Below are 22,948 nucleotides of genomic sequence, written 5' to 3'. Positions count from 1 at the left end.
ATTTCTGATTTTATTCTACTCCATGGCCACCAATGTATTATGAAACTAAGGTCCTCTGTTACAAAGCCAATTACCATGGCAGCCCAAGGTAATCACACCGAAGTCCATTGGGCAAATTTGGAATTCTAATCAATAATAAAATCCTAAATTTAGATAATTCAACCTAGTCAATTTCAAAAGGTCTAACTATGTTCATTAACTCCCACAGTTAGTGACCATTTAATGTAACATTTGTGATCATAATCCTGGTATGGAGGAGCTAAAGAAGGCTACTTACATTACTTTAGTAAGGAATTGAAGAGGAACTGTGAAGGAATACATAATTGATTTAAAGCTGAACACAGTTACTATTCCCCCAACTATGATGTCTCCATTCTTGTGATATCCAGGTGAACCCATAAAATCCTGCCCTGAAGAGCATGAACACTCAGTGAACTTCCATAGGATATGAAAAAGAATTAATAAAATAAGAACAGAATGAGCTTGCATCTTCAAAGCTGTGACATAGTTTGTCCAACGAAACACCTGCTGAGACTGTGCATAATTCATTGGTCTAGCAGAAACTGTTGCAGGGTTCTTGCTGATCCCACACAAATTCATCTTTAAATTATTGACATCCCACTCCACTAAAAAAACAGGCAATTTGATAAGCAAAGAAACAAATATCAAATGAATGGAAGGGGTGTCATTTAAGTCTGTTGCTGATTTGAGTTTAACTCTCATACTAAGGATACAGAACATTTATAATGTCCTTCTCCTCAGAGTTTAATCTCTCTCTTTTTTTAATTTTTTTTTAAATGTTCAAATTACAATTCTATATACAGAATTTAAGAAAATAGAGCCTCTATTCTCAGAGTTTAATCTCAAGGGCATGTGCTGTAGTTCTATGTATTTAACATTAAATATAGTTTGCTGCTGTTTTAGAAGCTAAACTCATATTAAGAGAGAGAGACAAACATTAATCTGACTGAAATAAGTGGGGATCACTTTGATGTCACTTGTCAAGGACATTGCTTATGTGGGGAGGGATTTTATTACAAGGCAGATAAGCTCAAATTGATCTTAAGGTGGCCAAACAGGTTGAAAAGGTTATGGTGAAAGCTAGAAGGATGCTAGGGTGTACAGGAAGAGGTATGGCCAGTAGGAAAAAGTAGATATTGATGCCCCTGTATAAGAAGACTCTGGTGAGACCTCATTTAGGGCTCCTTTTATGAAGGTGCGTTAGGGCAGAATAGCGTGGGCTAAAATGCCATACATGAGCAGGTGGTAGTTTTTCAGCTAGCGCGCACTATAGTGCATGCTAATCTGGTGCATGTGCTAAAAATGCTAGCGCACCTTTGTAAAAGGAGTCCTTAGAATATTGTATATAATTCTGGAGGACACACCTTAAAAAAAATATAAATAGGATGGCATTGGTCCAGAGGAAGGCTACTAAAATGGTGTTTGGTCTTCATCATAAGGTGTATGGGGACAGACTTAAGGACCTCATTCTGTATACTTTGGAAGAAAGGCGGGAGAGGGGAGATAAAATAGAGACATTTAAATACTTATGTGATATAAATGTGCATGAGTCGAGTCTCTTTCAATTGAAAAGAAGCACTGGAATGAGAGGGCATAGGATACAGTTAAGAGGTGATAGGCTCAGCAGTAATCTAAGGAAATAAATTTTTACAGAAAGGGTGACAGATGCATGGAACAGTTTCCTTGAAAAGGTGGTAGAGACAGACACTGTGTATGAATTCTCTCATAAGGACCTTTGGTCTCTTTTTATTAATTTTTCCTATTTTCTTAGACTATGTGATCTATGCATTTATACATTCATATATAAGTGGATAGGTGGCCTAGTGCATCTGCTTCAGCACAGTGAGATTGTGAGTTCAACTCCCACTGCAGCTCTTTATTAATCTGGTCAAGTCACTTAACACTTCATTACCCAATATGTTAGCCACTTTATAACCATACAGAAAAAAAATCTGTATATCAAGTTTCATCCCCCTTACCTTTTCATTATTCTTATATATTTCTTTCAACATTATTTAAATGATGTATTTCATAATTAAAAAAAAAAGAAAAAGAAAATCTGTTTGGTTTTATTTGAACTTGTATGAATAGCCTGACATTTAGGGACATTATTTTATGTTTATTTTATTTTTATTTTTCCTCTAACTCTACTTTTCACTTCTCTATTACCCACATTACTGAAAATCCATCCCTCATTCTTTAGCTTCATCATCATTTGAAGAGTGTCCATTTCAAGAACACAGTGGGTGAAGAGATCTTTTTTGATGAGAATGGTGATTTCTCCATTGGTTATGAAATTACAAATATTGTGTATCTATCCAATAGAACACAGAAAAATGAGGTTGTTGGATGTTATAACCCTTATGCTCTCCCAGGGCAGGATTTCACCATCAACGAGAAGGCAATTGTGTGGGGCAGTGGATTCACTAAGGTCAGATTCAAGTAATATTCTACCATTAATGAAAAGCATCAAGCCAACCAAATATATATGATATGTATCAATTGTGAGAACAAATTCTGCATTGTTACTGACTGCTAAAATTCAACCTTATGTCAATATAACAGAGTGATGAACCTTAAAAATCAGATTGAGATCAATATGAGTAGCAATATTTATATTTTGATAATGCTGAGGATTGAAAATTCCTCCAAAGAGTGCATCAGGAGTGATCAAGTTGAGATAGAATAAGACAGAAATTCAATACTCATATATTTCCACAATGATGTCTAGAACTTCACCCCATCACTTTCATTTAGTACCAAACATGGAACTAATCTCAATTATAGTTTAATGTTATAATGACATATCATTTTTCGTTAATATTGAAAATATATAGAAATAAAACATACAAAAATATGAAATAAGGTAATATTTTTCTATGATGAGCTTTCAATCAGAAATAAACAAATGTTGACAAATATCAGTATATATAAGGAAAACATGAAGCATTTCAAGGAGAGCTTCAAAGAAAGAGGGAAGGCTGGGTGGATAAGCAGGAGACAAGGAAGTTGCAAATCAGTTTTAAATGTCTTTGTAGTGGAAAAGAAATTCCCTTTCAGGAAGATGTCAAAATATTTCACTGTGTTTATGGTAAGAGCAATAAATAAGCATGAGATCTATTTGCATGTTCTTCTTTTGGTAGTCCTTAGGCATCTCCCTTTCTGCTTGGCCTCACCCAGCTCATCCTGCACTAGTCTTCCAGTCCCTATTCCTCCTGTGGTCCCCATAAAGCTCTTTTTATTTCTGCTCCAGTTAAAGTCAGTGGCATCCTCGAGAATCTTGCCATTTGGAGAAGCACTGCATTTTAAAAACCATTATCCAGATATTCCAATTTATTTCTCATTGTTAGGTACCTCCACAGTCTAAATGCAGCCAGAGCTGTCCTCCTGGCTTCAGGAAGTCAACCAGTAAAGAAAAGCCTGTCTGCTGCTATGACTGTATTCCATGTCCAGAAGGAGAGATCTCCAGCCAAAGTGGTGAGTGATATGTAGCATATTAGCTGCCTATGGATAAATACACATTATGAAGACTTTTAACCAAAAGGAAAATGAACAATTTGACTTTTATATATATATAATTTTCAGCATTATATTTTAGTTATACATTGATGTCTACAATTAAAATATCCTTATTTATTTTGTGCATAATTTGGTTGTGCACTAGCATAATCCAATAGCATTAAGGGCTCCTTTTACTAAGCCGCGTTAGCGTTTTTAGCGCACACAGCATTTTAGTACTGCTAAACCCACGCTATGCAGCTAGAACTAACGCCAGCTCAATGCTGGCATTAAGGTCTAGCACAGGCAGCAATTCTGTGCATTAAAGCCCTAACACGACTTAGTCAAAGGAGCCCTAAGAGTGCCATATCAATAATTGCTCCAAGCCCTTTGTTCCCTCTGATTGGTGATGGCAAGTGGATGGGGAAAAGGGCAACTGGAGGATAATTGACATAGGTGCAACTCAATAATTGACACAGGTGCAGCTCAGTAAGGTCCTGACACTGGGTGAAGAAAATGAGCTTCAATAGTTGTTCTCATTATTGCAAAAAAAGTATACCCTTGTCTTTTCTAGCTGCACTTCTTATATGTACAGCCTTAATCATTGCCACAGCTAATAAAGGTACAAACAGCTGCTACACAGGATGGTAAAAGGCCAAAACCAAGTGAGGAAATGGGTTTTGTCTTGGGATGATATTTCAAAGAGCAACAATGGGATCTCCTTTCTGCAGCTGATCAGAGCAGCATTTTTTGTTGCAGGTTCCAAGCACTTGAATACCTCATTCAAGTGCTTCTTCTGTCTAAATATAAAAACATAAGAATTGTGTGGGGGAGTGGATTCACTACTGGGTCAGCCCAATGGTCCATCAAGCCTAGTAGCCCGTTCTCATGGTGGCCAATCCAGGTCACTAGTACCTGGCCAAAACCCAGAGAGTAGCAACATTCCATGCTACTGATCCAGGGCAAGCAAAGAACATAAGAACATAATAAGCGCCTTCTCTGGATCGGACCTTTGTCCATCTAGTCCGGTGATCCGCACACGCGGAGGCCCTTCCAGGTGTACACCTAGCGTAATTTTTTAGTCACCCATATCCTTCTATGCCTCTCGTAAGGAGATGTGCATCTAGTTTGCTTTTGAATCCTAGGACGGTCGATTCCGCAATAACCTTCTCTGGGAGAGCATTCCAGGTGTCAACCACTCTCTGAGTGAAGCAGAACTTCCTGATATTAGTCCTGAACTTGTCCCCCCTTAGCTTCATTCCGTGACCTCTTGTCCGTGTCAAATTGGATAATGTAAATATTTTTTTCTGCTCTATTTTGTCGATTCCTTTCAGTATTTTGAAGGTCTCGATCATATCCCCTCACAGTCTCCTTTTCTCAAGGGAGAACAATCCCAGTCTCTTAAGTCGATCCTCGTATTCCAGTTTCTCCATACCTTTTACTAGTTTTGTTGCTCGTCTCTGCACCCTCTCCAGCAGTTTTATATCCTTCTTTAGGTTGGGAGACCAATGCTGGATGCAGAATTCCAAGTGGGGTCTGACCATTGCTCTATAAAGTGGCATTATGACCCTCTCTGATCTACTCGTGATTCCCTTCTTTATCATGCCCAACACTCTATTTGCTTTCTTTGCTGCTGCCGCATATTGTGCTGCTGGTTTCAGGGTCCTATCTATCAGTACACCCAAGTCCTTTTCTTGTTTGCTCTTACCCAGAGTTGCACCTGACATTCAATACTCATGTTCCTTATTCCTTTTGCCTAAATGCATTACTTTGCATTTCTCCACATTAAAATTCATCTGCCATTTCTCCACCCATTTCTCTAACTGACACAAATCACGCTGGAGTTCCTCGCTATCCTTTTGCGATCTGATTGCTCAGCATAGTTTTGTGTCGTCTGCAAACTTGATGATCTCACTGGATGTTCCTTCTTCTAGGTCATTGATATAGATATTAAATAAAATTGGCCCAAGTACCGAGCCCTGGGGTACACCACTAGTCACTTTCTCCCAATCAGAGAACTTCCCATTTATGCCCACTCTCTGTTTTCTATTCTCCAGCCATTTGTCTATCCATCTTTGTATATCCCCCTCTATTCCATGGCTTTGTAGTTTCCTGAGAAGTCTTTTGTGTGGAAGTTTGTCGAACGCTTTCTGGAAGTCTAAGTATATTATGTCCACCGGTTCTCCACTATCAATTTGTTCATTCAAGGTCTCAAAAAATTGAAGTAAATTCGTTAAACATGATTTTTCTTTCCTGAAGCCACATTTACAGAATATCATTTATGCATGCATGTATACACATTTTCGCATAGACACTGGTACAGTACTCAGTTACACATATTTTGCATATGTATCAGCTCCTTCTTTATGAATTATTTGTCTCATGTTCATTTGTCTTTAGGTGCAAGAGAAATGCACCTAAAGACAATTGGTGCTGTTTATGAGAACTGTTATAGACTAATAGTAAAGCAAAGTCCATGGGGCAGATTTTCAGACAAAAGGAGGTAGTCCTGCTACCTTCTGTGGTTAGTTATGAACCTGGAAATTCAATCCTGTGGCCATATACAGTAACCAGCATTGAATTTATGGTCTATTTTCAACCACGGTTGACAAAGAAGCCAAGCTGATATTCATCAGCTAGCTGGCTAAGTCATAACAGTCAAAGATAGATCTGCTATTAAGGGAGGTTTCTCTGGCTGCTAAACTTAGCCAGTCAGCCAATGACTGCTGCTGACTGGTTATGTCAGTAACTGGGATATTCAGTGGAATAACACCAGCTATCTCACACTGAATGTGTGTGGTTATATGGTTTACTACTATATTTTCAGTCAGGAGCTATGCTTGGATGGCTAAATAACATTGAACATTGGGCAACATGTTCTATTGTACACGTTTTTGTTAGGTGTCATTGACTCATGCTCAAGTCCTAGCGACTTGATGGATTGCAGATCTAAAAATAAATTGGTTTAGGGCTAGTCCTGGAAAGACCTCCAGCATCATCCCCATGGTTGTTTTGAATGTGTCTAGACATCTAATTGCAGGTTGCCCTCTTCACCTGATTCCTTCAATCCCATGTCCTTCTCCAGTGATCTCTCTCTCTTCTGATGGTGTGACCAAAATGAGACAGTCATAACTTCATAATTTGGGCTTTGATTGACATAGCTGGTTTGATCTCTTCCAGAATTGATTTGTTAAATTTTCTGGCTGTCCACAGCACACCTAAAATCCTTCTCCAGCACCAAAGCTTAAAGTTCTTGTAGCAGGCCAAAGCATCACAGCTCACATCAAACAAAGCTAATAATTATGACAAATGACCAAACCAGTGACAAATGATTTTATCCCATAAATTTGTTAGCCCCTCTTCCAAATTCCATTAAAAATGAGGACTGGGTAGGAAGAGTTTTATTTAGTGGTTAAAAAAGCAGGTCAGCAATAATCATCCCATTTTCATCTCAGTTCTTCAGCTGTCTTGAAATGGCAAAATACATCCTATTGCAGTAACTCTTTCATTTACCATATTTTTCTGACCATAAGATGCACTGGACCATAAGACGTACCCACCTGTAGAGGAGGAAAAGCCAAGAAAAAAAATTTGGTTCAAAATTTTTTTGTTCTTGGTTTTTCCTCCTCTACACATAGGTGCTTCTGGTGGTCTGGTGTGTCTGGTGCCTACTTCCCCTGTTTTATTAAAAGCCCCAAATGTTTTTGAAAAACTTGGGTCTTTAATAACTTCAGAGATTCTTCCATATGAATTTCACCAGGGAGCTGATTCCATAGGAAGGTCATAAACAAAAAAATGGAACCCTTACATGTACATTCCAGATCAGCTGAAGCTGGAGAGGGACAAATCAACCTATGATGCAATCTGCAATGTCTGCAGATAGGACCGGGCTATATGAGCAGCAAGGCTACAGTTAATGGAAATGAAAGATTGGTTTCTGACTACAAACTCCAGAGCTAATTTTCAGTGATGCTTCAGGCATGCAGTGGCCCTGTACCTCAGCAGTATTTGCTATAATTATAGATCATATGGCTGTTTCCTTCCTGCCTTAATGTCTCGGTGCTTCTGAAAAGAACTGACGGTAAAAAGCCTTTTGAGGTTCTACAGAATGAGGATGCATAACATGACTTTATACCCTGTCTTAACATGGTCTTTTAGTCTTTTTAATATATGCAGGTGAAATTGTCCTATAAATAGAGGACTGATCTTTGCTAAAGCTTTGAGTTCTATTTTGAAGGAGTTGCTACAGGCTGGTAGTACCATGAATGGATCGAATACAACATGCACCCCGATACCTTTTTTAAGTGGCGGTGGTCCAGTGCAGTCTCCTGCTGGTTGCCTTTCTCTGACTGCAGCCAATCACAGAGCGGCATGGGATCAGGCTCCTGTATTGTGCATCGCTCTGCAAAGAGGCAGCCATTCAGCAGAAGACCGCCACTTAAAAAAGGTACAAGGGGGCGTGGTGTATTTGGTCCACAAGATGCACCCCCTTTTCCTCCCCCTTTTTGGGGGTGGATATAGTGCATCTTATGGTCTGAAAAAATATGGTAAATGTATCTGGTTAATTCATATTGGACCCATCCATGCATATAACTAAGTTTAAGTTTCAAGTTTCAAGTTTATTAATTGATTTGTTCAATCGCTTAATCTGATTTCTAAGCGATGTACAATAAAATATGCATACATAAGGAGACAAAAACATTACATACACTTAATTAATTAAAATATAGACAAAAGGAAAGAGGGGATGAAATCCATTTTTATAGTAAAGAAAGGACATACATGGTAAATACAAAAGGAAACTGGGAAAAGAAAAAAAAATAAAAAATAAAAAATAAAATAACACTTTATAATAAAATTTAATTAAGTAGCAAATGCATCTTTAAATAAAAAGGTTTTTAATTCGTTTTTAAATTTCCCAAATACCTTCTCCTCCCGTAAAAACATGGGAAGCGCATTCCAAATCTGGGGAGCTGTACATGAAAAGATAAATTGTCTTCTTGTACTAATAATTTTTAGTGAAGGAATTGATAAAAGGTTCCGTTCGCTAGATCGTAAGGTTCTTTTAACTGAATATGGGATAAGCAACCTAAATAAAAATGCTGGAGTCTTATTTTCTAATGTTTTAAAAATAATTGTACATAATTTATGCGTAATTCTATGAATGACTGGGAGCCAATGAGCCTTTTTAAGGAGTGGTGTCACATGATCAAATTTTTTAGATTTTGTTATTAATTTAATAGAAGCATTTTGAATAATTTGTAATTGTTTAATTTCTTGTAAAGCAATTCCTGTAAATAATGAATTGCAATAATCGATTTTAGACATCACCAGAGAGTGGATAAGAATATTAAGTGCTTTGGGACAGAGAAATTTAGAAATAGATCGAATTTTCCGCAACCTATAGAAGGTAGTTTTAACAATACTACTAATGTGATCATGATAATTAAGTTTATTATCAAAAATTACTCCTAAAATTTTAGTATTTTTAACAGATTGAAGAGGAATATTTTGAATCAAAATAGGAGTAACTAAAGAAAAACTTTCCTTCCAAGGAAAAAGCATGATATTTGTTTTTTTGATATTAAGGGCCAATCTGTTTTTGTCCAGCCAATGATGAATTTGTTCGAGTTTTTCATTAATTGTCAAAATTTCATTTATGTTGTTATTGTTTAGGGGGTGCAATAACTGTATATCATCAGCATAGGCAAAAACATGAAATCCTATAGATTGACATAGTGTCAGTAGGGGTGCCAAAAATATATTAAAAAGTAAAGGTGAAAGTATAGACCCTTGTGGAACCCCATGTGATATTTGTGAAGGTAGAGAAGAAGAATCATTAAAAATTACTGTAGATGTGCGATTACTGAAATAAGGCTTATCAGCTAAGCATCCTCATTTGGGAAAGAACATAGACATTAAAATTGATACATCAAAACTAGGTATAAGTTCAGTAGTAATTTAGAAAATGATCCCCAACATAGAGTTTAGTCCTGCTCAATCCATCTCCAAGTTACAGCCAAACCCTGCCTTTTGGACAGCTTTATGTGGTGATGGTTTACATGTTGTGACAAACCCAGCACCAGCACTAGTCCGGTCCCTGATAGGATCGGATGCAGAAGAGCAGACCAGATCGATTCTGGCACTCACCTTGAGGCTGACCTCCCTTGCCCCCATAACCAAAGAGATAGTGAACTGGAACAGAGGCAGGCAGATTGGCAACATCAGCCTCCTGTCTCTAGAGCAGCTAGAGAAGCCACGAGGAAGGTAGCTGCAGTAGAAAAACCTAGGCAGAGAAAAACTGCTGTAGAGCCAAAACCCATCCCCCGCTACAGGCTGAAGGGGATTGGCTCTGATCTGTTTAAAAGCAGGTTGAGTCAAGGAGGGGGGGGAGGAGCGAGTGACCAGGGCGAGTCACTCCCACAGCTCAAGGCAGGTGAAGAGCTGTGGAACAGAGCAGGGGAGGAAAACGTGCTGGATTATCCCATGCAGGATTTGGAGGAAATCCTGCCTACTTCAAACTACCAGGTTCTAGATCGTGTGGAAGGCATGGAGATAGAACTGGCTGGCCCTATGTTAGAAAGCCAGACGGAAGGTATGGAAGTTGCATGAAAGAATGCAGCAACTGAGAAACCATTAGTGGTTTGTGTTTCTTTCTTTCTTTTGCTGATGTTTGGTTTGTTTCTGCTGTGCAAACTATGCCTGCAGAAGTTAGGATATGTTTGAACTTTATAAGTATTTTGAGAGTAAGAATAATACTTGCTTCAAACTGAGGAATGGATTTAAAAGCAAGTTTATGAACCTGAAGCTCAAACTGACATAGTTAAGTTTGGTTTTTGGAACTTTAGAAATCCTGCTGTGACTCCCGTTCTTGAAGCTAATTAGATTATCTGTCTCAGCTGTGTGATTTTGCCTGCATGTGGGAGCTGAGAGAAAAGCTGAACTGTTACCAGAGTTTGCGGTGGCTATGTTTGCCTAAGGAGTTTTGATTTATTTTGAATTTGCAGTAAAGCTTTATTTTTGCAAATCTACTATTTTTGGTGAATGACCTGCAAAAGTGATGTTTGTTTTCTGTTGCATACTTTTGACCTGTGGGTCAGAATAAACAACTTATTCTTTCCTAAAGAACTTGTGTTGGCTGGTGATATGGTGAAACCTTGTTACTTACCTTGCATCTCTTAGGCCCAGGCAATTGCCTAGGGCCACCTGAAAAAGTCCTGAAGGTACCCCTGGTTGTAGGGGACACGCCAGAATCCCTGTGTTTGTCACCCGGCAGCCCTACACTACGGAGGGTTGGTGACAATGTGCAAATATGAGAGTTCTGAAGAAGGGTTTAATGCAGGTTTGTAATATACATGTTTAAATACCAGTGTTTAAACAAGTAAATCACTAATAGGCCTTCTAAAATAAGGGCCTTAATATCACATATATTATAACATGCACTTTAATTTCTTCATTCAGCACCCAATTTTATAATAATCAGAAAAATAAATTCCTAATCAAATTAAGTTTCCCATTTTCCTTTGATTTTATGCATACATGCTTTTTTTTACTTTTTGAGATGAGACAAATCAACAAGTGTACCTTTATACCAATGATGCTTCTCTCCAAGTGATTAGTTGATATGTCAAAGAATATCTATACATGCATCATTAAAATATTAAAGCTCTATAAATTTTGATCTAGTCTAAGTTATAAACAAAGATATCCCTAATTATAATTAAACTTATTTTTATTCAATGTCCATCAGTGATGCAGTTTGAGAAAAAATTAGACCCTCTTCTTCTTTTTCAGATATGGATATCTGTATAAAGTGCCCAGAGAACCAATGGTCCAATCAGAAGAAAGATGCCTGTATCCCAAGAGTAATAACCTTCCTGTCCTATAAGGAACCTTTGGGGATATTTTTGACTTTTATCAGTATGTTGTTCTGTTACATCAACATTTTTATTTTGGGAATATTTATTAAATACCGGCATACTCCCATAGTCAAAGCAAACAACTGCAGTCTGAGCTATGTTCTCCTCGTCTCCCTCATGCTCTGCTTCCTATGTTCATTAATATTCATTGGCCAACCTGATAAGTTGACCTGCATTCTTCGACAGGTTGCCTTTGGTATCACATTCTCTATTTCCTTATCCTCAGTACTTGCAAAAACCATCATTGTGGTCCTTGCCTTCCAAGCCACCAAGCCTCAAAGTAAGCTCCGGAATTGGATGAGTTCTAGTGTGTCAAATTCAATAGTTCTTTGTTGTTCTCTTCTTCAAGTCCTTCTATGCCTTGTCTGGTTGTGTACTGCTCCCCCGTTCCCTTATCATAACACTGAATCAGAAATAGGAACAATAGTAATTGAATGTAATGAAGGGTCAATAATTGCATTTTATTGTGTTCTGGGTTACCTGGGATTGCTTGCTGCGATCAGCTTTGTTGTTGCTTTCCTTACAAGAAATCTACCTGACACATTCAATGAGGCCAAACATATAACCTTTAGTATGGTGGTTTTCTGTAGTGTCTGGGTATCTTTCATCCCAACATACCTGAGCACCAGAGGCAAGTACATGGTGGCAGTGGAGATATTTGCTATCCTGGCCTCTAGCGCAGGATTGCTTGGCTGTATTTTTATCCCCAAATGCTTTGTAGTCCTACTGAAACCTGAGAAGAACAGCAAGAAGTATCTAACAAGATATGTAAAGACTTAAAATGTTTGAAAAAAGATAGCTTTACTTTCATGAAAAGGAAACTAGAGAATCTCACATTTAATAAAAGTTATTTTACTCTTTCATTGTTTTGTTGTTGTTCTGCCTTTACTTTTAATTTCATACACAATTAATGCATATTTGAAGGTGTTTATGTTGCTATGTATTCTATGTGAATCCAAAAAAGAATTTGAATAAGAGAAAAATACAGCACCTGTAAGCTCCTAATTTTCTTTTTTTAAAATTTCTTTATTGATTTTCAAACCTTCAACAGTACAATACCACAAATGCAACTTATAATGATACAATAAAAACACATTAAACTTTCACATATTCATAATCAACCATTTTCCCCCACCCAATAATCATTCACTAAAACATATATCATAAAAACCTTACCCTTTTCTAAATAATATCTTCCCACCCATCTCAAGTGTGAATATTCAAAAATCAAATTATGACATAAATAACCCCCTTCCACCCTTCCCTGGATATGTACCAAAATAAACATAACTGACTCCCAGTCAACATTCAATTATTATCAATTATAATGAGGTAACATAAGATGCCAATGGGCCCATATCAATTTATGTATATTACCATGCCCCACATTCTCAGCATTTATTCTTTCAAGTCTATAACCCCTATAGCAGGAAGGGCCTTAGGTGCCTGGGCCAATCAGGCCTTAGGATCCTGTGTGTTGGGCAGGTAGACAGAGGAGGGCCTGCTTCCCATCTGCTCAACTTGTGGGTAAGGGGGGGTTCCAGGTGGGGTTTTTGTTGGGGATGGTCCAGGGAGGGAGTGTTGGGGAGTTTTGTTGGGGGTGATGGTGGGGTTTACCAGCATGAATGTTTGAACACCTTCCTGCTGGTGATCATGGGGTTCTGTGGGCAGGAGGGGTGGGGCACTCTCCTGACACGATCATCAAGGGTAGGGGAGACTGGCAGCAGTAGCCATGGCTGCTATACTAATCACGGCAGGGAGATCCCTTGCCACAATTAAGTATAGTGGCCACATCTACTTATCATGTAGGCCAGCATTTTGATGGCCTATATTGTAAGTATCTCCTGCTCTATTAGGGAGATGCGTAGGGCTGCCTAGCTTTGCCTAAGTCTACCACCTAGTCTTAGGTGAGCTTAAGCAAGATTGTGGGCCTCCCTAGGCTCCCAGAGGCACCTTCAATATAGGCAGCCTGCCAGGGGAACATTTTTTTTAGAAAACCTGCCTCCCAATTGGCTGATTAGACAGCTGTAGGATGCCTACAGCTGCCTAGAATCAGAACACAATTTGCAGAATCGGGGCCTGAATGTATCTGCAATCTAGATAGTGAAAGACAGGCATGTGAGATCTCTTTAGGAGAGGATGAGGTAGTGGCTGATGAAGTTAGGTAGTCTGGGTGGGTCAGACAGCTTTTATGTGGCATCATGTTTTTATGAAGCACTTCTGGGTAAGTTTGCAACTGTCTTTTGCACACCGGTAGTCTATGGGGCTGTGCAGTTTCCTGCTCATACTTAGTGGCATTTGGAAATGTTGTTGACTAGTGGTTGTAAAGGGAGTGAGTTTGATTTAATTGTTGGGGAGAGTTCCTATTATATGGTTGACCTTTTGTCATGGGGATCAGTTCCTTCATTGCAATGGGATCATTTGATGTCTGCATTTTGGAGGTTGATTGAGGTATTGGGGTATTCATATAGGTAGTGCTACAATTGGCTTTGAAAAGGTGTAATGGTGACACCCAAAACATTGTGTGTACTAGATAAGTTCCTTTTTTAGCTCTGGTGCCCCCTTTTTGGGATGAGTAGTTTAGATGTTTAGTGAGTCTGTTTATTGTGCTAAGACCTGTTCCTTTTTAACAGTGCAGATAGCATACATCAGGGCTGCCCAAGTCAAGTCCTCAAGATCTACTGGCAGGCCAGGTTTTCAGGATATCCACAATGAACATGCATGAGAGAGATTTGCATACCAAGAAGGCAGTGAAGGCAAATCTCTATCATACATATTCATTGTGGATACCTGAAAACCTGGCCTGCCAGTAGATCTCAAGGACCGGACTTGGGCAACCCTGGCATACATGGTTGGTGTGGATTTGGGAGTTTGGAGGTTCTGAGTAGAGGGATGTGGTTCTCTGATAATTAGGTTGTGGTTTTCATAATTACTTGACCGTCATCTGGGTGTCCTGTCATAGTATAGATTTGGGCAGAAGGTATAGGAATGTGTTGGAGTTATTTTTCGTATTTCTGTGGATTGTGGGAACCTTGATTGGTGAATGGTATTGGCTGCACTTTTGGAGGTATTGTTGCATTGTGCTCCTAATTTGGGCAGGGTGTGGGGTGAGCTCACTTTAGGGTGGTAGTTGGTGAGCTAGTGGCATCATTGCAATATGCTGCTGGTGTATAGAGTTACTGTTCTGTAGCAATCTAGTGGGATTGCAATTTTTGTGGCAATCTTTGTGGCAATTTTTGTTCAAATACACATGTTTAGAATTAAGGGATGGAATTTCTGCTCAATATTCCTTCAGATTTTGCAGCTTCTTTGGTGGCCTGTGCAGGGAGCACTACTGTTTTTGATTGGTTGCATTGGGTGTGAGGAGCTTCTAATAGTTTTCAGAGTCTGTAAAGGAGGACTTGGTTTAAAATGGTGCTACTACTTTGTGATAGTTTTGATTCCATATCTGCATATCTGTTTGTGGAGGTGTGGACATTACATTGTCTTCCAGGTTCATTGCATTGTCTTCCAGGTTTGGAGTTCTGTGGGGATTTCAGTAGAGACCGGTATGAGCATGGAACTGGAATTTGATGGTGGGATATTTGGGGTAGGCACCTGCTATATATGGGTTTTTTGAGAACAGGAATATTCATCATTTATTTATTTATTGTGCATATGGGGGTAGGATTCCGCATAATTGGAAAAAGGAGGTTAAGGATGTGGTAGCTACTCTCATAGTTCTTGGTTGCTGAGTGGTTTGGTTTTATCCTGTGAGTTCTTGTCTGTAATTGTCTTGACCTTTCTCATCTAGATGGGGTCATTTGGACATTTGCTCTGGACATTTTCTTTAGTGCTGTTCAAAATTGGTTGGAAGATTGATTAGAAGTTATTTGGTCGCAGCTTAGTGGGTTGGGGAGTGGTGACAAGCTCGAGGCTGTCATCACTTGTGAAAATAATGGTATTAGATCCACTGGCACTTGGGACATCAGCAGTTAATAAATAATTAAATGTAACACTCGCAGGTGATACCAATGTGAGAGGAGGTATGGCGTGGCGTTTACCATGGGTCATGTGTAGATGATGTTACAGCAGCTAGTTTCATCACCTAATAGCTCCCTGGGAGTTTGAAATCCACATTGGGGTTTGACATTGCTGAAGGCCATTTTGTGGATGATACCAAGATTTGTAACAGAATAGATACTGAGGAGGGAGTGGAAAACATGAATGTGGATCTACAAAAGTTAGTGGAATGGTCTAAAATCTGGCAACTAAAATTCAATGCAAAGAACAGTAGAGTAATGCATTTGGGGATTAATAACCAGAAGGAGCTGTATATGCTGGAAGGTGAGAGGCTGATATGGACGGATGGGGAGAGGGACCTTGGGGTGATAGTGTCCGAAGATCTAAAGGTAAAAAAAAAACAGTGTGACAAGGTGGTAGCTACTGCCAGAAGGATGCTAGGCTGTATAAAGAGAGGTGTAACCAGTAGAAGAACAAAGGTGTTGATGCCCCTGTAAAGGTCACTGGTGAGGCCCCACTTGTGTTCAGTTTTGGAGACCTTATCTGGCGAAGGACACAAAAATGCTTGAAGCAGTACAGAGGGGGGCGATGAAAATGATAGGAGGTTTGCGACAAAGACATGTGAGGTGAGACTGAATTATGAAAAATATGAGACTGAATATGTATACCTTAGAGGAAAGGAGGGACAGGGGAGATATGATTCAGACGTTCAAATACTTTAAATGTATTAATGTAGAACAAAATCTTTTCCAGAGAAAAGAAAATGGTTAAACCAGAGGACATAATTTAAGGTTGAGGGGAGGGGAAGACTCAAAAGCAATGTAAGGAAATTCTTCTTTATGGAGAGGTTGCAGGATACCTAGAATTCACTTCCGAGGGAGGTGGTGGAGGGTAAAACAGTGATAGAGTACAAAAAAGCATGGGATAAACAAAGAGGATCTAGAATAAGAAAATAATAGTAAATATTGAAGAACTAAGGTCAGTACTGGGCAGACTTGCACGGATGGAGGGGTATATTAAAAAAATGTCTAAGTCCCCTTGTGGCCTAAGGCCCTAAACGTTGAAAGTAGAAGCAAGGAAAATGTCCATTATCAAAAAAATGTCCAAAAGGAGGTCTTTTTTCATAATGGCCTGCCTCTACGTTCAGCTGTTTAAACGGTGACGGGACAAAAGCGCATGAGACAAACACACGCCGACAAACGAGCGCCAACAATTCAGCGCAAGACTTCAGCGTGCCACAGGAAAACCTTATTTTAAAGGGCTCCGACGGGTGGTGTGGGGAAACCCCCCCACTCTACTTAATAGGGATCGTGCTGCCATGTTGGGGGTGTAACCCCCCACATACTGAAAACAACTTTTTCCCTAAAAAATAGGGAAAAAGTTAAGTTTCCAGTTTAATGTGGGGTTACAACCCCCCAAAACTCCCCCAATGCCAGCGTGATCCCTATTAAGTAAAGTGGGGGGTTCCCCACAAACACCCCCTGTCGAAGCCCTTTAAAAGAAGGTTTTCCTGCAGCACCCTTAAGTCTTGCGCTGAATTGTCGGCACTCGTTTGTCGGCACGTCCTTGTCTCTCGCGCTTAAGACTATGAACCGTTTAAACACCCAGACCACCACTACATCTACACTAACAACATATAATCAACCCAAAAAAGCCTAAGTCCCAAACGCCCAACACAAGAGCTTTTAGGCAAAGGAGGAACATATCCTTCGCATAAAAACTAGATTCTGTAACTGGTTTCTGTCAAAAACAACACTGGTACAGAATCCTCCCCCGACAATGATCCAGGCAGGAGGGAGCCCAATCCCTTCTGTTTTAGCGATACCCCCCTCAATTTCGATCGGGCAGGAGGGAGCCCAAGCCCTCCTGTCCAGGCAACCACCCTAACCCCCACCCCTACTAAGTTCTGTGCAGAAGGGACCAAGGCCCTCCTGCCCTGATGCAGCCCCCCCTTGACCATACCCTGAACCCCTGATCATCCCACTGAACACAGCTCCCCCACCCACTGACCCACGATACCCCCCGCTGACCACATGACCCCCCACCCCTGACACCCCTATACCTGTTAAAAAGTTGGACAGATGGACGGGACCCAAGCCCATTCGTCCGGCAGGCCCGCCATCCTCAGAATGGTGGGCCTTAGGGCCTGATTGGCCCAGATGCCACAAACCCCACCCACTGGTGGGGCCTGAGGTGCCTGGGCCAACAGAATTGTCCCAGTAGCCTTAGGCCCATCCTGTGGGTGGGGCCTTAGGCACAAGGGCTAGATTGTATCCTTGTGCCTAAGGCTTCACCAACAGAAGGGTCCTAAGGCTACTGGGCAAATTCCAGTTGGCCCAGGCACCTCAGGCCCCACCTTTGGGTGGGGTTTGAGGTACCAGGGCCAATCAGGTCCTAAGGCCCACTATTCTGAGGATGGTGGGCCTGCTGGATGGACAGGCTTGGGACCCGTCCATCCAGCCAACTTTTTAACAGGTACAGGGGAGGTATAGGGGTGGGGGGTTGCAGGGTTGGTGAGGGGTGTCACGGGTCGGCAGGTGGGGGGCTGCATCGGGGCAGGAGGTCCTGGGACCCCTCCTGCCTGGGTCTTAGTGGGGGTGGGGAGTAGGGGGGTCACCTGGGCAGGAGGGCTTGGGCTCCCTCTTGCCCAATCATAGTCAAGGGAGGCTATCACCAGGCAGGAGGGCTTGGGCTCCCTATGTTTATTAAAATCACTACCTATTCCCATCAAATGTTATTTTAATATCAGATCATCAATTTTGAGCAAAGGGTCCAGTAAGGATCCGCCCATTTGAGTCGTGGCTCGTGGCCAGCGCTGGTTATGGGACGGAAATGGGAATGGATGTTAGGGTGATAGTGCAGTATTTTTGTGGACGTTTTTCTACAAAAGGCCAGTTTTTCGTATGATTCTGGGTAATTCTAGTTAAACAAACATCTGTGTTAGTTAAGGACCGCGCCCAAATAGAAGCGTACGGAAAAACAGGTGAATAAAAATCTGAATATAGATGTAGCCAAGGCCAGAAAAACACACTATAGATAAATATTAAGAAAAAGAATAATAATATTCTCTTTATGTACTTTGCTATTGAGCCAGATCATAGAGGAAATTAGGTAAAGCGTAACATACATGCATAGAGATATTAAGAACTCCATCTTGGTTCCCTGCTGTTCTTTGTCCTCTCTGGTTCTTTGTTCAGCTTCCCGCCTTTAGCCTCGTGGTTCTAATTGATTACAGATGTGCTTAGGCCAGTTAGGAAGAGCATATTAGACTCCATATTCCAAACTGAGATATAACGTGTCTCAAACTGAATTGGATGTAGTTTTGAATGAAAATTATGATTTATTGAATGAATGAAAGCTTGGCCAAGCAAAGAGTGAATGATTGGATTGAAGTGTATGACTGTGTTGCTTTGAAAAAACATATTTATATTTTAAACCTGAAGAAACACTAAGGAAAATCCTAAGGCAGCATCTGGAAGTAATTAGAGTCAGCCTCAAGAATAGGAAGAAGGGGGGTATTGGAAGCCCACGCTTCAGGGAGAGGAGAGGGGGATTTGCCCCCCCTTCCTCCAGAGTAAGGTTTCTGTGTAAGGCCATGCAATTTGAATCTGTCAGCTTAGGAAGAGTTTTTTCCTTTACGGCTGAGAATTTCTCAGCACCATGTTAATAATTATAGATTCTCTTGAATGTTATGATGTTAATTCAGAAATCAAAAGTAATTTTCTGAAAACTTTGTATAACTTTTAAACATGGAGGAATGTTTCTTTGTCTAAACTTTAAGACCACCCATAGAAATGTTATTGGTCGTCAAACTTGATGATGTCACTAAACCAAAAGTTATATAATAGAATGTAATGAGATAGAAAAACGAGACCATTGTGAGAAGGCCAGCCTTTGGCCACGATGATGATCTCCCATGAGCGCAACGTAAGCAATTATGCTGTTCTTTTGATCTAATAATGGAAAAATAGAACCAATAATTCAATAAATCTTGGTTATAATTTTAAAACCTTGCGCTGGTGTCATTTTGCATGTATAATTATTTTCAAACCTGAAGCTTTCACAAATGGCGTCAATGACCCTTGCTCACATTCCAGGATGTATCTCGCAAATGATGTATTTTTGTTCTTGGTCAGAACATGTCCTAATACTTCTTATGTTCTCGTTCCTGTTTTTATGACACCATAGCAGATGTGATACCAGTTGCTATATAGAAGAATAAGTTTCACATAAACGGCGAAGAAAAGACAAACCCCAGTGTTTCACCGAAGAGATCTCACGTCTCGTTAAGGAGAAGAAAAACGCATTTGCTTCCTTCAAACGAACGGGGAAAGGAGAAGATCAACTGCTACACAGGATCAAGTCCACAGAGGTCAAAACGGCAGTCAGGGAGGTCAAACTTAGAGTGGAAGAAACTCTAGCAAACAACATTAAGAAAGGGGACAAATCCTTCTTCCGGCATTTCAGTGACAGGAAAAAAAACACAGACGGGATAGTACGCCTGAGAAAAATGCACGGGAATTACGCAGAATCGGATCCCGAAAAGGCCGAACTACTGAATGAATACTTCTGCTCGGTCTTCACCTGCGAGGCGCCAGGGTCCAGCCCTCAATTGAAGCCACAGTCAAACACAAAAGACCCGTTTCGGAATTTTAAATTCACACCCAGCGAGGTTTACTTTGAGCTAACAAGACTCAAGGTGGACAAAGCCATGGGACCGGACAATCTGCACCCCAGAGTGCTCAGGGAGATGGGTGATGTCCTGGCAGAACCGTTAGCCGTGCTCTTCAATCTCTCACTGAGTACAGGGACAGTCCCCTTGGACTGGAAAACAGCTAACGTTGTTCCTCTGCACAAAAAGGGTTGCAGGACAGAGGCTGCAAATTACAGACCGGTGAGTCTGACATCGATAGTATGCAAACTCATGGAAACACTGATCAAATGCCAATTGGACACGGTCTTGGACGAAGGGAATCTATGGGACCCCAATCAACATGGATTCACCAAGGGTAGGTCCTGCCAATCAAACCTCATCAGCTTCTTTGACTGGGTAACAAAAAGACTGGATGAAGGAGATTCACTGGAAATAGTGTACCTAGACTTCAGTAAAGCTTTTGACAGCGTCCCACACCTCAGACTGTTAAGCAAGATGAAATCGATGGGGTTAGGAGAGACTCTAACAGCATAGGTCAATGATTGGCTAAGTGGCAGACTTCAGAGGGTGATGGTTAACGGTACTTTCTCTGAGACATCAGAGGTGACCAGTGGGGTGCCACAGGGCTCGGTCTTGGGTCCGCTCCTCTTCAACATATTCATAGGAGATCTGACTCAAGGGCTTCAAGGTAAAATAACATTATTCGCCGACAACGCCAAACTATGTAATATGGTAAGCGAGAGCAATTTACAAGATAGTATGGCGCAGGACCTGCGTACATTGGAATGCTGGTCCTCAACCTGGCAGCTGGGCTTCAATTCTGGGAAGTGTAAGGTCATGCACCTAGGTAGCAGAAACCCGTGCAGAACTTATACCTTGAATGGGGAAACCTTGACTAGGACTTCAGCGGAACGAGATTTAGGAGTAATCATTAGTGCAGACATGAAATCTGCCAATCAGGTGGAGAAGGCTTCCTCAAGGGCAAGGCAGATACTGGGCTGCATCCGTAGAAGTTTCGTCGGCCGAAAGCCTGCTGTCATAATGCCATTGTACAGGACCATGGTGAGACCTCATCTGGAATACTGCGTGCAATTCTGGAAGCCACATTACCGTAAAGACGTGCAGAGGGTCGAGTCGGTCCAAAGGATGGCCACCAGAATGGTCTCAGGGCTTAAAGGTCTCTCGTACGAAGCAAGACTAAACAATTTGCAGCTCTACACTCTCGAGGAACGCAGGGAGAGGGGAGACATGATTGAGACGTTTAAATACGTCACCGGACGTATAGAAGTGGAAGATAACATTTTCCTTCTCAGAGGCCCCTCATCCACAAGGGGGCACCCGCTCAAACTCAAGGGCGGGAAATTTCACGGCGACACCAGGAAGTATTTCTTCACGGAGCGAGTGATTGATCAATGGAACAAGCTTCCAGTACAGGTAATCGAGGCCAGCAGCGTGCCAGATTTTAAGAATAATGGGACGCCCATGTGGGATCTCTACGTGGGTCAGGGCAAAACATTGGCTAATCTTAGGGGGAGGGTCTATAGAGTGGGCAGACTTGATGGGCCTTGGCCCTTTTCTGCCGTCATCTTTCTATGTTTCTATGTCTTGCTTATTTTAGCATAAGTTTCACTTGGCTTGCTGATTTCAGCAACCATAGATTGTGCAAAGGCTGACAACTTTAGTCAGAGCATTCTCAACCATCTTAGGCCTTTAGTAGTGTTCATTGACCTATTATTCTGGGGGATTTTCAGGGGGCTCTTTCACCTCTAGTTTCATAGAGGATTTAAACTCTTCACTTTTCATCCCAATCCCTTCTCATCTGCCATGATGGTGATCGTCCCCCCTGAACCACGGCACTTCAGGGTGAGGATTGTCGGCAGGGGAGATGCCCTGCCGTGATGCTCACCCTGAAGTGCCGCAGTTCGGAGGGAGGTGGGCAATCACCATCACGGCAGGAGAGATGAGCTATCTCACCTGTAGCGATAGTTGCAGGAGGCAGGTTTCTGGGGCCGCTGAGCTGGAGCAATCAGCTCAGTGGCCCCTTTTTCGGCACTTATACCTGTTTTGACTTGGTCTAAGTCAAAACGTATAAGTGCCGACTAGGCAACCTGCCTAAACTTTTGGTTATACCTGCTGTACACCTATGTCTAGGTCGGCCCACCTCCCGCCCTTTCCCCTCTAAAAATACCTCTTTTTGCTCTATGTATTTAGAGGCAGGGGAAAGGCCTAAGCTGGTTTTAGATACCTCTAAAACCAGCTTTGGTTATGGGTACTTGGACGATCAGGTTTTGATCATCTAAGTACCCATTTAGGCCACTTTTTAGACTTTTTTTATTATGATCCCCTATGTGTATATGGCCGTTTGAGGAAGGAAGGGCTGGGGAGGGCTTTAATGGCTGGGAGGGTATAGATGGACTGGAGTGAGCTTTGATGGAGACTTCAGTAGTTGGAACCTAAGAACAGTACAGGGCAGAGCTTTAGATCCTTGCCCAGAAAATGCTAAGGAGGAGAAGAAAAAAAACCAACACATTTTTAGATTGAATCAGGTTGGCCAGACTAGATGGACCATTCAGGTCTTTATCTGCCATCACATACTATGTTACTATGTTACTATGATATATATTGTATTGGTATTTTGAGATATTATACAGTTTAAGAAATTAAAATTGAGCTAGTTTTGATACCGAATAGCTTCCTAGGGGTGTGAAAACAGCATTGGGTGTTTGTGGTTGTTTGATGAGTATTGTACTGTGATTTTGAGATGAAGTTTTGATAGTCAATAAGGCTGCAACCAAAGAGGGGCATAATAAAAAAAAGTCTAAGTCCCCTTTTGGCCTAAGGCCCTAAACATTGA

The 22,948-nt window shown here is 41.1% G+C and overlaps 2 protein-coding genes across 2 annotated transcripts in view; one reads left to right on the top strand and one right to left on the bottom strand.

The window, feature by feature from the left end:
• LOC117346209 (vomeronasal type-2 receptor 26-like) overlaps window positions 1-600 on the bottom strand; it is a 45,368-nt gene extending 44,768 nt beyond the window's left edge. Inside the window, exon 1 of the mRNA XM_033915610.1 lies at window positions 278-600. Coding sequence (XP_033771501.1) covers window positions 278-600 — 323 coding nt within the window. The remainder of the gene's footprint in view (window positions 1-277) is intronic.
• A 2,362-nt stretch (window positions 601-2,962) lies between these two features.
• LOC117346208 (vomeronasal type-2 receptor 26-like) lies at window positions 2,963-12,218 on the top strand. Its single transcript, XM_033915609.1, has 3 exons — window positions 2,963-3,112; window positions 3,372-3,498; window positions 11,314-12,218. The coding sequence occupies exons 1-3, from the start codon at window positions 2,963-2,965 to the stop codon at window positions 12,216-12,218; spliced, it is 1,182 nt and encodes a 393-aa protein (XP_033771500.1).
• Window positions 12,219-22,948: the final 10,730 nt, after the last annotated feature.

The sequence above is a fragment of the Geotrypetes seraphini genome, chromosome 12, assembly GCF_902459505.1.
Source record: "Geotrypetes seraphini chromosome 12, aGeoSer1.1, whole genome shotgun sequence".
NCBI classification, from domain to species: Eukaryota; Metazoa; Chordata; class Amphibia; order Gymnophiona; family Dermophiidae; genus Geotrypetes; species Geotrypetes seraphini.
This window is presented reverse-complemented; position numbering and strand designations above follow the sequence as displayed.

Excerpts from the sequence above, each read along its gene's own strand:
- LOC117346208 (XM_033915609.1), top strand. The coding sequence starts at position 2,963 with ATGAAGCATTTCAAGGAGAGCTTCAAAGAAAGAGGGAAGGCTGGGTGG. Across the intron at positions 3,113-3,371 it reads AATATTTCACTGTGTTTATG|GTACCTCCACAGTCTAAATG; the intron begins GTAAGAGCAATA and ends TCTCATTGTTAG. Across the intron at positions 3,499-11,313 it reads AGAGATCTCCAGCCAAAGTG|ATATGGATATCTGTATAAAG; the intron begins GTGAGTGATATG and ends CTTCTTTTTCAG.